At 49.7% G+C, this 15,784-nt stretch overlaps 1 protein-coding gene across 5 annotated transcripts in view; it reads right to left on the bottom strand.

Moving 5' to 3' along the window:
* The window catches only part of PAX2 (paired box 2), a 73,070-nt gene that overhangs the window by 28,266 nt on the left and 29,020 nt on the right, over nt 1-15,784 (bottom strand). For 4 of the 5 annotated variants that reach the window (XM_030452916.1, XM_030452917.1, XM_030452918.1 and 1 more), the window contains exons 4-5: nt 15,008-15,093; nt 12,892-13,011 (exon numbers count right to left, since the gene is read on the bottom strand). In XM_030452916.1, coding sequence (XP_030308776.1) covers nt 12,892-13,011; nt 15,008-15,093 — 206 coding nt within the window. The remainder of the gene's footprint in view (nt 1-12,891; nt 13,012-15,007; nt 15,094-15,784) is intronic. The other variant, XM_030452919.1, reaches the window with a different exon arrangement.

Raw genomic sequence — 15,784 nt, 5'->3', positions numbered from 1 at the left:
GCAGAAGATGTTCTTGGAATCATTAGCACAACTTAGCTCCCTCCTCTCCTCTTCCCGAGCCCGTTTGTTGGGGAGCTACTTCTTGGCAGGATCCCCCTTGGTGAGCACACAAAAAAGGGTGGCTTTTGTTAGCTCCAAAGGACAGAAGCCACGCAAAAAATTACATCGCATGCAGCCCTAACTATGCTTGTTTAGAGAAACTGCTTGCATTTATGAAGTCTTTGGTGCGGAAAGCAGGGTTGCAAATGACTGCATCAGAGCGACAGTAAAGGCCATTAATTTCCTGTTATGTTTTCCTGTGTTGGGGGCTTTATTAATTTAATTTTACACTGTCGAACAACAGCGAGCGCTGACACTGCCACACTCAGAGGGGTTTTTTTTTTTCTCAAGCAGTGCTTTGCCTGACATGCAAATCAACATTGCTATCAGGACTCCTGGTGACAGGGGAGGGAGAAGAGAGCTGGCTGTCCCCATCTACCTACAACCCTGAGATTCCAGAGGAGCAATCTGGCACCTGAGAGGCCACCAGCACTGGGGCTCAGCAGGTCTGGATCAGGCCACGGGCACCTCTAGTACACAGCCTTGAAAATATTAATTCCTCTTTAGTCTGCTGTGTTTCATGGGCTTGGTCCCCCAGCAACATGCCTCCTAACACCTCCTTTCCTTCTATTTGTCTTGTTCTAAACTCTTCCTCCCTTTATTCCACCTTGTTTTCCCCTGATGCAGGCTTCTACCTTAACCTGGCAAAGGCTGTGCCTGCCCCTGAGCCAGATGCTGGTGAATCACGTTATTGGAAGCTCTTCTGAGTCAGCACTAAACCAGTGCTCAAGCAGAGTGTTTTTAGGGCTGCCATTTTTTGACGTGCCATAAAACAAAGGCTCCAATCACTCAGAGTCATTAAAATTCCCATGGCATTTTTTGCAAGAGTACAGACATTAACCTGGCTGTCCTGAACAAAATCCAGCCTGAGTGATTACCCACAGCGTCTCTTAACTCTCTTGTGGTTTCCTTTGAACATGGCACAGCAAAATTTCACTGTTGATGCTCTGACTTGTTCAACATCTGCTATGGTCCACCCAAGAGTCAGCCACATTTCAGTAGTAAAAGAGATCTCCAGAATGGGAAGGTTAATAAACGATGTATTATACAGGGCTGGTAATTGCAAAATGCTGTGCAATGGAAGAGCTACAGCCTTGTGATATGCTGCAATCTGCTTGGACTGTCCCCATGCAAACTCTTTTTTTGAGTGCTTGTGCTTGTAATAACTGTAAATTGCTAGTAGAGGAATTTGGAATCTTTCTGCATGAACTCATGTAGAGGCCCATACTGATCCATGAAGGATCCTAAGATGATACGACCTCTGTAAATTGTATGTCAGAGATATTTCCCAAACTGCAAGAAGTCCCCAAACTAGAGGGGGGCCAGCCATGGGTAGCAAGGATTTTCACATACAAGAGAGGGCTGTGCAGAGAAAAGCCATAAGTATCTTTGAGATTTAGTTAGTAGGATATTTTTTAATTTGCTGGGATTTAGTAAAGTTGTTCCAAACTGTAGGATAGTTCTGATCTGTTTGCAAGGACAACTCTTGTGTTCGAGGCCCATCTCATCCCACACTAGACACCAAAAGCCAAACCAAGAACCAATAGCTCCTTCAGGAAACCAGACATGGAAGTGTACCTGACCTGTAGAACAATCTTTGCTGAAGCATCTGAGAGAGGACTTGATGTCACTTAAGACTTCATGGGCATTTCATACACAATAACCACCTCATTCAGCATTCATCAGACACCTACAAACCTATTCCAATGCAGGTCCCCTAGCTTAAAAGCAGAATAACACCTCTGAGCTCCCTAAAAAAGGCAGAGCCAGTGAGAGAAAGATGCCATGACCTACATCCAAATGGGAACGGTGGTACCCATGTCCCAGCTCCTGCTCTGGCACTGTGCTCCTGTGTGTTTTCCTGTGGATGTTGACCTGTCTAAGAAGAGGGTGGAGGACCTTGACCCTGAAGGAATGTAGGCAGTAGGATTTTTGGGTGGATGAGGGAAATGCAAAGGAGAAGGCATTATTTTTAGGCCCCTTGACAATACTCTGACTGTTTAAAGGGCCTTAAAATGAGCATGAATTGCACTTGACACCTATTCAGAGTGTCCCTTATTTCATCTGATCCATGCATGGGAAAATCGCCTTCAGAGAATTATGGGTTGAGACACAGACAGACAGACAGGCAGACAGACAGACCTGCTGTGTCTCCATAGATCAGTATCTGTAGCTGCTGCTTTCAGGCCATACTGTGCTCCATAGGCAAGGTCTTAGAGCCTAACCTGGCCTCTGCAGGCCAACCCAAAATGCTGTTCCTTTCAGGTCTTGCTTGGCAGCCCCAGAGCTAGCTGCAGGAAATCCAGTATTCCCTGGAATGTTCACAAGCTGTGTTGTGGGTTTTTTAAGGCAAGTTCTTGTGGCAAAACAACACACACTGTTGCTTCTCTCTCTTCCTCCTCTCCACTCTCACCACCTCCCTGCCCCTCACCTGTGCAGGTGGAATTCTCATGGACTGATCACTCGGTGAGGTCTTGTTGCTTCCCCCTGGGATGCTCTGAAACAAGGCTGGAGGATCTGATGCTATCACTTAGGGAAGCAAAGAGCTCCTACTTTCCTCCCAAACAGCAGCAGCCCCCATCTGGGAGAAGAGGAGGGGTTTCCCTCCGGCCCTGGCTGAGAACAAGGTGCTCAGTGTTTCCTTCTGGCACAAGGCACCTCTCTGGAGGGAGGATTTCCATCCAGGATGCTTAGAGGGGAGCGGGGCGTGCAGCCGCGGGCAAAGGAGAGGCAGGGAGGGAGGGAGCTGGAGCCATCCTCCTCTCTGAAGGTTGGGATTCCTGCAGCCGCGGCTGCCTGGTGCTGTCAAGGTCAGCAGGTTCGGGTTCACTGCTCGGTCAGGAGGGTTTGAATTACTGGCACTGCTGCGGTGCCGAGCGCCATCCGTCTCCCGGCTCCGGCTGCGGGATGCTGCTCTGCGGGGCACAGGGGCTGCCAGGGAGGCTCTGGGGAGAGGGTGCTGAGTTTTTAGGAAAGGTTTAAGGAGCCAAGGTAATGCTGAGGATGTGGGGACCGGGCTTGCAGAAGCGGCAGCTCTGATCTGGTTTTCTTTTACCCAGAGAGCGTCTGCCTCTGATGGCAGCCAGGAGAAGGGCTTGCACGGGGCCCAGCACACCCTCACAGGGTGAAAACCCGTGGGTGACATTTCTGTCTGGTTCTACGTAGGCAGCATGCACAGTGAGCAAGGACTAGCACCCCAGTCTCTATGTCAGGCAGGATGCTGGGAGGTTTTCTGCCCAGGCAGAGGCAGCCGGGTCTGTGCCTGCCAGGCTGTCTGCAGAAGGTGCTGGGAGCCACCCAAAGGGACCTCATGGGGTGGGTGGCACGAAGCCATGGCTGTAGGGGGGTGTGAGTGTGCAGGGCAGGCTGCTGGTGTCACAGACGTGTGTCACATCAGTGTGCACCTGGAAGCCTCTGTCTGCTCTCCACATGTGCTGGCCCAGCAGCAGGGATGTCAGGAGTAAGCACCTGAGGAGAATGGCAGGAGAGAGCAGCAAAAGGGAACTGGGAGAAAACTGGGGGTTGGACTCCATCTTCCAAGGCCCCTTCCAACCCATAACGTTGTGTATTTTGTGTGTTCTGTGATTCTGTGACTGGGGGCTGTGTGGAAGTAGTGTCCAGCGTTTGTCTTTTGACAAGAGCATCTCCACCACTGGCTTTCCGTGGAGATCTCTCAGTCCATAAACCAGAGTGCTTATTTTTGCTCCTTATTCTGAGGTTTGTCGTGTCCCTCTGGGTCACTTAACTCCTGGGTGCAGTCAGCTGCATCTGCCTATAGCATTGTATACGTAGCTTTCATACTCACACCTCTGCACCTGCCTGCTGTTCCTACACATTTCTGCACCTGGGGGACACTCAGGGTAATGCTGAGAGTGGAGCTTCAGGGGGCTGCCCATACCTGTTGCCTACATGAGGCCTCTCGTGCAGCATTCTCAGTGCTCACCAGGACTCAGAGGGGATCAGGATGAACCCCAGCCAAGCCCTCACCTCCTCCTAGCTCAGGACAGGTATTCTGAGAAGGTTTTCTGTGTGACCCTACACATTAGGAGGTACACTGTGCCTACCATCACCTCTGCTCTTGACTCCTCTCCCAGTTTTCTCTTCCCCTCGGAGCAATGGGCTCCAGCAAGAAGGGTCAGGGACAGTGCCCAGTACCATGCTGGTTTACATTAATGAGATACACTCAGTGTAATCCAGCAATGGAGTCAGCTCTACAAAAGGAGGTAATAGCAGGCTGCCATGAACAGAGCAGCTCAGGTAATTGGTTTATCTATCTAGAAGCAGTAGTAGCAATCTCTGCACAGACAGAGTAGCAGTAAAGTCTCTTCCTTAAGGCTATTTCTTTTGTCTTTTCAATTGCTTGCACATCCATGTGAGAGAGAGAGAGGGGGGAAGAGAGAGAGAGCTAGAGAGAGAGAGGGAGAAATGTTAATTTGTGAATTAATGGCTTTTCTCAGCGGAATTGTAAATTCAAATGTCACCTCACAGGGTGACACTACGCCAGGCTGCTGAAGAAGCAATGATAAGATCCCCCCATCCCCATCCCGACATATCCCCATGCCCCTCCCCTCCCTGAAGGATAGCTACGGAGTGGAACATGCTACTTTTAATTTGCAATAACACCACAGCAGAAGGATGCAAGAATGACTGCTTTCTGGCCCTCCCTTCCACAACAAGCCAGGCCACATCTTTCCCTTTCCACCTCTACCTCCTTCCACTCCCTCTTCAACCCCTCCCATTTTAACCTGGCTCCAAAGCAACACATTATCTCAGCTCCCCCCACCCCAAACTAATCAAAGGATGAGCTAAGGGAGGGCTTTTTAGAACGGATGCCTCTGCAACCCTCTCCTCTCCTGCAATAATCAGGTGAATTAATGACCCTGAAGTTAAAGTGAGTGCTGATACTCGGGCGTTGTGCAGCGTAGGGGAGAAAGCCTTCATTGTTTTCGAGCAGGAGGCGGGCAGCAGCGAGGGAGATTCATGGATGGAGATTGAATATGCAATTTTCTTTCACCTTGCCAAGAGCTGCCCCTGGGCTGTGCCTGGCCTAAATTTTTTTTTTTTTCCCTCTTGCCATCTCTGCCTTATCTGACCCTCCCACCTCCCTTCCATTCTTTCCAGAAAATTACCTTCAAAATTGATTTCCACTTTTACAAACAAATATAATGGGAACATGAGGGGGAAAAAAAAAATCTTGGGCTGTGATGAATTAGGGCTGTCAGGTGCTTCCAAGTCTCCTTTGTTTTTGTTTTACTGCCTGTTAGGTTCTTTGTTTTTCCAGCAACTGGGAATAGTGCCCCTGCCCGCACAGTCCCTGTGGTCCATGGCTACCGTCACAGGGGATGTCCATCACCTGATCTCATCACTCTGCTCTCCATCACTGGGATGCAAACAGGCTCTGCTAACAGGCTGCCCCTTCACACCAGGATGCAACTGATCCCCTGGTGGGGATGCTGTCTGTCCCACTCTGTTTGTCACCTGGCTCCTGCAGCCCTAACACAGCTCCGCTGAGTCGCCTCGGATCTTCCTCACCCTGCTCCTCCTGTTCTCTTTCTCCCTGTCCAACTTATTCTTGATGGAGGTTTCCCAGCCTCCCTGTTCTGATAGGTCAGCCTGGATCATCATCATCACCATCATGTCACCTTGATCCCTGGTGTGCCTCAGTGCCACGTCACCGGGATTCCAGAGCAGCATTGCCCTCACGTCTCAGTGCTGTGCTGCTTGACCCCGAAACAGGGTCATCCCTATCTCCTGCTGTCATGGCACCCTGATCTACTGTCACTCCAGCCTCACGTCCCACAGCCACATCACCAACAATCCCCTAAAAACACCACCTGCCTGCACATTGCCACCTATTCCTGAGCCCTCCTGCAGTTTGTTCTGTTCAGCGCTGCGTTATCCTGGGATCCTCGCAGATCCAGCACTGTGCTCCCTCTGACTCCCATGCTCCTGACAGCCATGAAAAAGTGTAACCTTCACCTTGCTGAGTGCAGGCAGAAACAGGGTACAGCTCATCCAGAGTCAGCAAGGAGATGCAGAGATAGATAGGCACCAGCACAGCCAGGGAGCAGCCAGAGATACGGGGAGGAGCTGGAGCTGCTGACACATCAGCTGCAACAACCCCTCCCAGGAGGGAGGCAAAGAAAGGGGAAGATCCAACCACAAACTGAATACCCATGAACAGACAGACAAGTACACATTCACAGCACTCACACAAATAAACTTAGAGAGAAGCTCTGACCATAGGTAAAACTCATAAAGTGTAGCCAATAGGTTTAAAGAGACAAGAATGCAGACTGGGACACAGGGAGTACCGCTGCAGGTGCAAGTTAGTTAAATGTGATTTCTGAATAAGCAAGCAACTTACAACAGTGTACATACACTAACTAAACAAAAACCTGGAGCTCAAAATAATGTCCTTAACGTATGCAGGGTTAAATCATGTAGACAAATACAAACTACTTATGTAAACAAACTTCACACAGGCAAAACAACCAATGTATATATACAGCTTACACACCAGTGTGTAACCCTGTTGCAAATGCAGCTCTGTACAGACTGTGTACAGAAGGGTACAGCACTAACAGGCTCCATCTTCCTATCCACACCCCAAAGATCCAGTGATACTCCCAAGTAATGGAACAACACACACACAGGATGTACGTGCAGATATACAACAGTCACATAGGTGCTCAGAACATGAATACAAATACCTGGCACTGATAGAAGCACACAGCACTAATGCTGAGCTGAACATGCCCAGACAGCTCCTACCAGGCAATATCACACACAGCTGAACACAGATGTTTTCCAGCTCTCCGTAGGCACACACAGAAACCCAGGTCCAGCCTGCCACTCACCCCAGGGCACAAGCACAAAGAGGCAGAAAGCAGAAATCCTAACACAGAAGCACAAGACCCAGACAGGCAGGCATTCCTAGGGACACAAATAACCAGCAGCAGAGGTGCAGACAAACACAGCTGCAGCCAGACCAGAGCAGCTTCTCTGCAGAGAGTTGCAGACCCTGCCAAAGGGAGAGCTGAGCAGCTCCAGGAGCAGAGCTGTCTGCCCAAAGTGCTCTCTGTGATGTAAGCTGTTAATGCTCCCTTACCTGAAGTCCTCCCGGGTGACGTGTGCCCCCCAGACTCTTGGGGATGTGCAGACCCCCCCACACACACACCAATGCTGCCTCTCTGACTTACAGGCTGACCTCCAGGTTTCTGGTGCAGCAGCCCACATTCCTGTGAGTGCTGTGCTGCTTATTCTGTGCCTTCTCCTTATTCCAGTTCTCCCCTCCTCTCTCTATCCATACATGCTCTCCCTCATCTGACCATCCTCCTACAGTTTATTTAGAGAGGTGCAGGACGAGGAGCAGATGTCTTTCTTACATCCTCCCCGGAGTTTCAGCAGCCAAAGCCCCTCAGGAGGGAGAGGTGGGTGGGTGCTGAGAACTCCCTCTTCAGTTTACATTTTTATCTCTAATGGCAGGTGGGGAGTGCTACCTATGTTTGTGTGCATGGACACAGGAACTGGATGTCTCCCCAGTATCACTGAGACTACTCCTGACCTGCAGTAAAGCAGTCCTGTAGAGTAATGCAGACACATCAGCTGTGGTGACAAGAAATCACAGTATGAAACAACACAGCCAGAGCACAGACAGGAGTGCTGGTGGGTCACTTGCCAAGGTCCAAATACAGAACTTGCCCAGAGATGAACATACACCAGCTGCCATGAGCCAGTCAAGTGGAAGGACTCACACATCCTCCTTGCAAGTAGCACAGGGAAACCAATGTGTTTGTCCCCAGGGCAGTGAGGGGCTGGACCTCTCTGCACTGGTGCAAGGACAGCACTGCTGGAGCATCAGCATGTGCAGGTGACAGCATGAGCAGGCTCTGTGTCCTGAAGCAACCCCAGGATGCTGTGGAACAGCATGGCCATGTTCTGTGAAAACATCGTGTCGTGAAGGCAGCACCAGAGTGACTTCAGTCCCCTGGCCAGGTGACAGCCTGTTGTCACCCAGCAGCTGCAGTAACAACTGTGTGAATCTCAGTGGCAGTACAGAGGTCTGCAGCAGGGTACCAGCAATTACCACATGGGAACAGCCTCACTGCATGCAGACCTAACACCAGAAACAATTCACAGCCACCTCTGTGGAGAGTGTAATGGCCCTGAGTGTAATGGGGCAGCACAGCAAGCAGGGATACAGTTAATCTCATCATTAGTGTCACAAACCCACAACTTGCAGTGATACAGCTGCAACAGTGAGGTAACCACAGCCATGCTGCCTGCAAACACATAGGTATGACTATGACACCAAGTCACCTGGAGTGTCACAACCACATCTCCCAAATTATATTATCATTGCCACCATGAACACACAAATGGGATCATACAGTGGCACACGCTCAGCTGCTGTGTAGCTGCCAAAAATTCAGACCTCCTTAAACACATCTCTCCTCTCAGCTCTACTTTGCACTTAAACAACTGAGTTCAACATCTTCTTCATGACAATCAGTATCTAAAAAACCCCAAGTGTCAGGACTGGGGCTGTTGCAGATCTCCCTGGCTCACAGCCCAGCTGAAGGAGGCATTTCTCCCTTCCCTGCAGGAAAATGAGATCATGGCCAGAGAGGAAAATCCCCAAGCTGAACACTGTGAAAACCCTGCCCTGCAGTTAGAATTCTCCCTTTTGGAGTAAGAGGAGAGAGAGGCACCTATAACAAGAGCAGTGCTTCTCAATAGGGGTGTCAGAGTAGTAAGAGTCAGGAAATTATGCAAACTCTTCAGAAAACACCACCAGCTCTGCCCAAACTGATTGCTGATCAGTTGCTGATCCTTTACTGTCCCCCTGCATCCCTCACTTCAGTGTAAATCACTCTGATGATCAAAACAACAGGTGAAGAAAGGAGAAACTTCTGCCTTCTCAGCTTTGCTCCCTGATCTCCTTTGGGGATTCCTGTACTGCAAACAGCCTGAGTATTATTGCTGTTCAGAGCAGCAATCACTCCATCCCCTCCTCTCCCACAAACCTACTGCTGATATTAGCACTGATCATACTAACAAGCCTGTGGGGTTTATTATTACTGATACTAATAGTACTGGACACATTACATCTGCTCCTGCCAATAGCAGACTGCAGATATGATCCCTGCTAATGCCAATAATACTGGGGGATATTATCTCTGCCATTGTCAGCACTGCAGATGTTATTGCCAGTAATGCTGTCAAATACTCCTGATATTGTCAGGGACCAAGACTGATAATTCTGAGGTTGTTACGGCACCAGCTTCACTGGAACACAAATCCCAAACGAGAATTTGGGTCTATAGAGGAAATCTGTTTGTGGCCTGCTATGGAGAGAAAGCTGTTTCTAATAGGAGTGGTTTCATACAGATCCCAAAAGTTTCACCCAGCTGGAGATGCTGTGGTATGCAGGGAACCGTTTGAAATATTGTTTTTATATTATCTATTTATATATTTATATATATTTATTTCATATTATCTATTTATTTGTCCACCTGTCCATTCATCTATCTATCTATCTATCTATCCATCTATCCATTCATCTATTCATCCTTTCCTTTTTTCTTTATGCAGTGTGTAAGCCTACAGAACGAGTGTTACTTATTTTTTTATTAGTGCCCCTGAGTCACCCCAATTCTCATCCTTTTGGCTGTCAAGCAGGGGGTTATGATCCAACAGAAATACTCTGATTATTTTTCCTCTTTGTCCTCCTGTGCTTCTTATTGACACTTCATAGTCTGACAATGACTGTAGGCGACCAACTCTCTGCTTTGTCTAATCTGTCCCTGAAGTCAGAGGGTTTACAATCACTGGTCATACATGATCCTAAGGGGCCAAATCCTGACCATCCTTCCTAGGCGCTCACATCAGGAGGAGACACTGAGTTTTAGGGACAGACTCGAGGTCTGACAGCTCCTTGTTGTGATGTAGACTGGCTAGCTGGCTCTCCTGGCAGAGTCTTCCCTTCCCAGGCCACCCTTGCAGTTGCATCCCCCACGTTTGGTAGGTTGGGCTCTCCCCTCTTCCCTGTGGGAACACCCCTGGCTGTCAGCGTCCATCGCTGAGCCCACCTCATGCATCCGTCTGGCTCCTTCTGTCCAACTTGGGAGTTCTGCTACATCATCTTGACACATAATTATCTCTCCTCTTCTTAATCATCTGTGCCACTGTCTAATGTAGGCACCAGCTGCAGCAAGGGGGACCTGGGGGAGGGGGTCTGCTCAGATAGAGGCTCCTCTGCCTTGCTCCCACCCTGCTTCCCCCCAGCCATCACAGAAGTTGCTAACAAGGTTTTCAGAGCTGGGGACTCAGGAGCAGCCTGGCTCTTCCCCCCTTTATGCTGAACTGCATTCCTCATGGAGGAATCCTTGCAGCAAAGCTGATCCAACAGAGTGGAGGGAGAGAGCAGTGCCCCTAAGGGAAGAACCACCTCTAAGATGTTGGGAAAGTAGGTGTGCATTGGGACCTTACCAGGGCTCTTCAATATAAGAGTAAACCCTGCAATTAAGAAACTGTAACAAAACAGTTCTGAGAATCTCTGGGAAGCACTGAGAAGGTGTGCACCTCCTGCATCAGCATGGAGGAAATAGCTGGGTCAGATTTCTTGCCTGGCTTTGCTGACTCCTGTCTCAGCTGGGAGCAGTCGGAGCCCTCAGAGCCAGAGGGGGATTGCCCAGGAGTGAGGGCAGCTCACAGGCTGTGCAAAACCTCCCCTTGGTTGGACCCTGAGGACCCAACCCTCTGAAGGGATGATGTCTTTCAGCATTTCTTGAGGCCAGATAACTCTGGGCTAAGGGTGCTGAGGGGGTCCCAGGGGGGGTTCCCCTGGGTCAGGAGTGCAGGGTCTGCCCACAGCAGCTCTGGCATGGCAGGAGGAAGGCTGCTCCCTAAGGCAGCTGTGCCTGCTGCCTGCCACCTCAGCTCTGGAGGCTTAAAGCCTTCAGACATCTCCAGGATTCTTTGGTACCCTCCTGATTCCCAGTGGGATACATGGGCGCTCGGCCAGCAGCAGGGAGTTGTGTTGCTTGCCCTTCATAAATTAACTCTGGGATGAATTAAGGGCAGGCACAGAGAGTTGTTCTTACTGTCAATATATCACTGTGAAGTGAAGTCTCTCAGTATTGGGTGGCTGCTTGGTTGTTTCAGTGTTTCCTCTTCCTGCTCCCAACAGCTGAGGTTCTGAGGCTGGGAGTGGTGGGTGGGTGCACCCACAGGGGATGAGTTTCTCAGGTGTTTGGGGAGAAGAGCTACTAAAGCCAGACTGAACTGATTCATTGCAAAGAGAGGGCTGGAGGCACCATGTTGAGTGCTGGTCATCACCACCCTGGACTGCATGAGAACAGGGGTTCAGAAATCCCCAAACCACTGCCAAGAGATTCACACATCTCTTACAGAGATTGAAGTTTCCCTCGAAGTGTGAAGCGTGGCTATTTCCTGCAGGTGTCATGATGGGAAATGCTGGAGGGCTTTGCAATGTTTACAGTCTCTTATTCCTGACATGTTTTGACTTTGAGGCGTTGACTCAGCCCTTCCATTGCTATACTTTTCTCTTAGCTGGGCCCTACTGCCATCTAGCTGGGAAATGGATCTTCCTCTGGGGCCTGATCCAATTTCCAATGACATCAGCAAAAATCTTCCCATTTGCTTGCACAGGAGCTGGATCGGGCCCTTGCCTCAGGTTTTACTTTGCATTAAGGAGAAAGGGTCGTGACAACTGCCTTCTTTTCCTTGGGATTGTTTGGGTCAAAAGCCTACAGATGTGAACCTCACCAGAACCAACCGAGAACAATTTCTTGCAGAACCCCAGAATGCAGCAGCTCTCTCAGGAGAGCTTTCTCTGCCCCCCACATCTGAAGGGAACCCTGGTGCTCTCCTGCACCACCAGCCCTGGGCTCACAGCACACTGAGCCACCTCTGCTGCCAAGGAGTTCACCCACACAACAGCAGCAGTGGAAAACAGCAGGGACGAACCGCACAAACTGCTCAGGCACTACTGCTAGAAACGTTCACCTCCTGACCCTCTGTTTTTGGATGTATCAAATGAGAAGAGCAAGATTTAAGAGAAAAAAAGACCACCAAGACCTTAGCCACCTCTCCTGACTGTCTAGGTCTGAAGCTCCAGCTTTGGGCTTATTTCAGCATTCACTTTGTCCTGAGTCCTTCCCAGCAGGTAGGAAGGAAAAGGAGGTAGCTGAATCCTAATTCCTTAGAGCCCCAGTGAAAGGCTTCAGCAGCAGCCCTGGGGCCACAGCACTCGGCAGCCCTCCTGTCCTGCTCTGAGCAGTTCTGCTGTGGAAGGTTCTGCCCACTGATGAATGGGCCCTTCTCATCACCAACTCATACAGCTCAGGGCAGAAACATGTTTGTAAGGGGAGTGAAGCCACATTGCTGGTGCTTCTCGGGGATGGCACTTTGTTTGGGAATGAGGGAGTCAGAGAAGCGGCGCTTACCCGCGGTTCAAGGTCTGGGCACCTGCTGGCACCTGGGGAGTTCATTTCCAGCCCTTTCCAGCAGTGAATGAACTTGGGATCAGCTCCAGCAATGGAGACAGCTCTCTGCCTGCCCAGCAGATGTCTGGAGACACAGCCTGTCATGAAAGGGCCTGGGAAGAAGAGCATTCCAAGCCAGCAGGGCAGTGGCAGGGACCCGGTCTCTGTTGCTAAAGCTGATCTAGCCCCTGGAGCAGCTGCAAACCTTGGCCTGAAATTGGAGCCTGTACACAGGGACAAAGAATATAAAAGGGAGGATGAGCTTCTCCCCTCCCCCTACCTTCATCACGTTTCCTCTTCTCGCCATTCGACCGAGGAATCCCCAGGATCCCGTTAATGGAGTAAGAGCCCACTGGATCATTGGAGGCACTGGAGACGGGAGGGGATGCTGTGCTGGGCACTGGACAAAAGGAAAAGGGAAAAAGGGCCATGAGGAGAGCAGCACAGCACTCGGGGATCCCCCCAGCTGATCCATGCCACCAGTCTCACAGGAAAGCCTCAGACTGCAGAACTCATTCTGGCTCTGCTGCTGGTGTTGCTGCAGCCCAGCCCAGCCCTGCCCCACGGCTCCACAGCCTTCCAGTACTAGGCCATGATACACAAGCAAGTGTATTCCACCAAGAACCTAAACCCTGGTGTTCTGTCCCTGTTCAGAGCAGGCTTCCCAGTGCATCCATGGTAAATGCATAGCCTCCAGTGACTGCCTTACCCAGCTCTGTTTTAACAGATCAGTTTCTCTCAGCACTTTTCCACCAGGAGTGCCCATGTTCTGTCTTTGCCAGACCAGCCTCTAACCTATCCACTCAAAACACTTCTTGAAAAATTCCCTTCTTAGCATAGGTTAGAAGCACTTTGGTGTTGGGGCAATAAATTCATTTCCCTGCCTACTAGAACAAATGGTGAGCTGGTGATTCAGATTGCAACCCAGATTAATAAAAATCTAATGTCTTCCCTGTGCACTGAGTAGTGTCAACAGGCAGACTCCTCCTGCCACTCAAGATGTCTAAGATGGCTCACGAGTTCACAGTGTATCAGAAATGAAGCTGTCCAGGTTAGAAATTATCTCTTCATGATAATTAGGGCTTTACAGTACAGAACAAGTAGAGCTATGAGTCCACCAGGGATGCCCGTTATGTCCCAGTGTGTCCCAGTAACAGAGACAACATCCCAGTTCTCTTACGGGCCCCTACCCCTCATTCAGCTTGCAAGGCACTGACCTGAAGCAATCAGCACCTCCACTACAAGCCTTCCAGGATGGAGCAGAACTTGTCATCACTATCTGATGTAGGCCAACTCTTTGCAGCAGAACCCAGAACACTGAGAGACTCCAGTAGCAGCACTCACAGTCCCAGTCCCAGCTCAGCCAAAGCATTCCCTAGACATTGCACTACTTTTTCAAGAAGGAAAAATATCTGCCAAGTCCATCTGTTGTGCTCAGTGATTCCCAGACCGGGGAGCAAGTCCAGATTAAAAGGTCATCCAGAAATGCTCTTCCATCCTGGCCCATTAATTCCATTGTGCTCCTGAACACAGTCCATGTGCAGGACTATTTCTGCCAGCTCTTTCCCAGGTAGACCATCACTTCCCAGTAAATCCTTGTGTAGGAGCTGACTCTCAGTAACCAACAATATCTAAGGCAGTGTCTTACGCCACAAATAATCCATTGTGTTTCATGATATCCCAAAATCCTGCAGGGTTTTCCCTCGTCTGAGTTGTTACTGGATAAAGCTGTGCTATCATCAGCAAAGCATGCAGCCCACAGAGAGCTCAGGTACCTCATCACACATCTGGCACAGTAGTACCCACACACACACAACAGGCCAGGAAACACCCAGGCACTGTAGTACAGCCTCCATCTTCTGCTCACATGGACAAACCCAGCAGAAAATGCCTTTTCCCAGTGAAATACCCCCCTGGCATACCTAACTGCAGAGCTAGGGCAATAGAGAACTTGGCTGTGAGGCACCAGAAATACCTTACTGTGTGTTACTAGCTCTAAGAAATAGACCAGATCCAGCAAAGGGAGAGAAGAGAAACTGAGAGAGAGGAACTCAGAGGGAGAAGGAGACACAAGTGAAGCCTTTGGTGCTTAGACAGGAGAGTGGTAAATACTTTTCTCTAGAGAGGCAAAGGAGAGAGAGTGAACGTGAAATGGATGTTAAGGCAGAATTGCTTTGGTCAAATCCCCACCTTGGGCTTTATTTTTCTGCCATCATTCCCTTCTCTGCAATGCAACCAGAGAAACAAAGAACAAGAACCTCTGATTTCCATCAAGGTTCCTTACCCCCTGCCCCCTCCTTCCTTTCTCTCTGCTTAGCATCTGCTTGTCAGACTTTGTTCCATCCCCTGAGCTTCCTCCCCATTTCCCCTCACAGCCCCCATGCCAGTCTCCTTACCAATAGTATGTCCTGGTGCAGTCACCCCTGTCCCACTCCCGTCTGGTGTTGGGTGAAAAGGTTGCTGAACTTTGGTTCTGATGATCCTGGAAAAGAGCAAAACATGGTCAGAACTCAGCTGTAACTTCCTGGTGCCTTTGCAGACCTGTGATCCCAGCTGACAAAACCCAAAGCCTGGTCTGAGTGGTGAGGATTTCGTTTTGTTGTGTACCAAAAAAATACCTTTCTGTCACAGAACTGAATGCTTTGAACCGATGGAAGCCTTGCCCAAAGCCTTTGCATTTCATAAATGAGAAGGTGGCAGCACTTCTGTAGGAAGTGCTGATGTACATCACCAGGGGGAAGAAAAAAAAACCCCAAAAATGAAAAAACCCACCTCCAGCAAAGAGGGCAAAAATGGTGTTTGTCAGGTGGTGCATGGACACAGCATGGGGACACAAGAAGATGTCCCAGTGAATGCCACCAAGCTCATAATGCAGCTTGGAATGAAAATAAACTGAACTGTAATTGCCAGTGCTCCGTTTCTTGTTACATGAAATCTTTCACCTCTGGGTCACTGGTTTAAATCCAGCTGAGGTCAGTGGTGAAAGAAAATCACTAGCACCTAGTGCTTGACTGGCATGTGCTGCAGATCTGGGACTGAGTAGCAACTGTCTCACCAAGGAACTGGGAAAATAAGCCATGACCTGAGGAGGCCATGGAGACAAAATTCCTTTCTGAGATTAAAACGAGCCTCTCCAATTAGGGTGAAGGCTCCAGATGCTCTTTGGCCTGAGC

Source organism: Calypte anna, chromosome 6, assembly GCF_003957555.1.
Source record: "Calypte anna isolate BGI_N300 chromosome 6, bCalAnn1_v1.p, whole genome shotgun sequence".
Lineage (NCBI taxonomy): Eukaryota > Metazoa > Chordata > Aves > Apodiformes > Trochilidae > Calypte > Calypte anna.
Note: the sequence above shows the minus strand (reverse complement) of the source record. Positions and strands in the feature narration are given on the sequence as shown.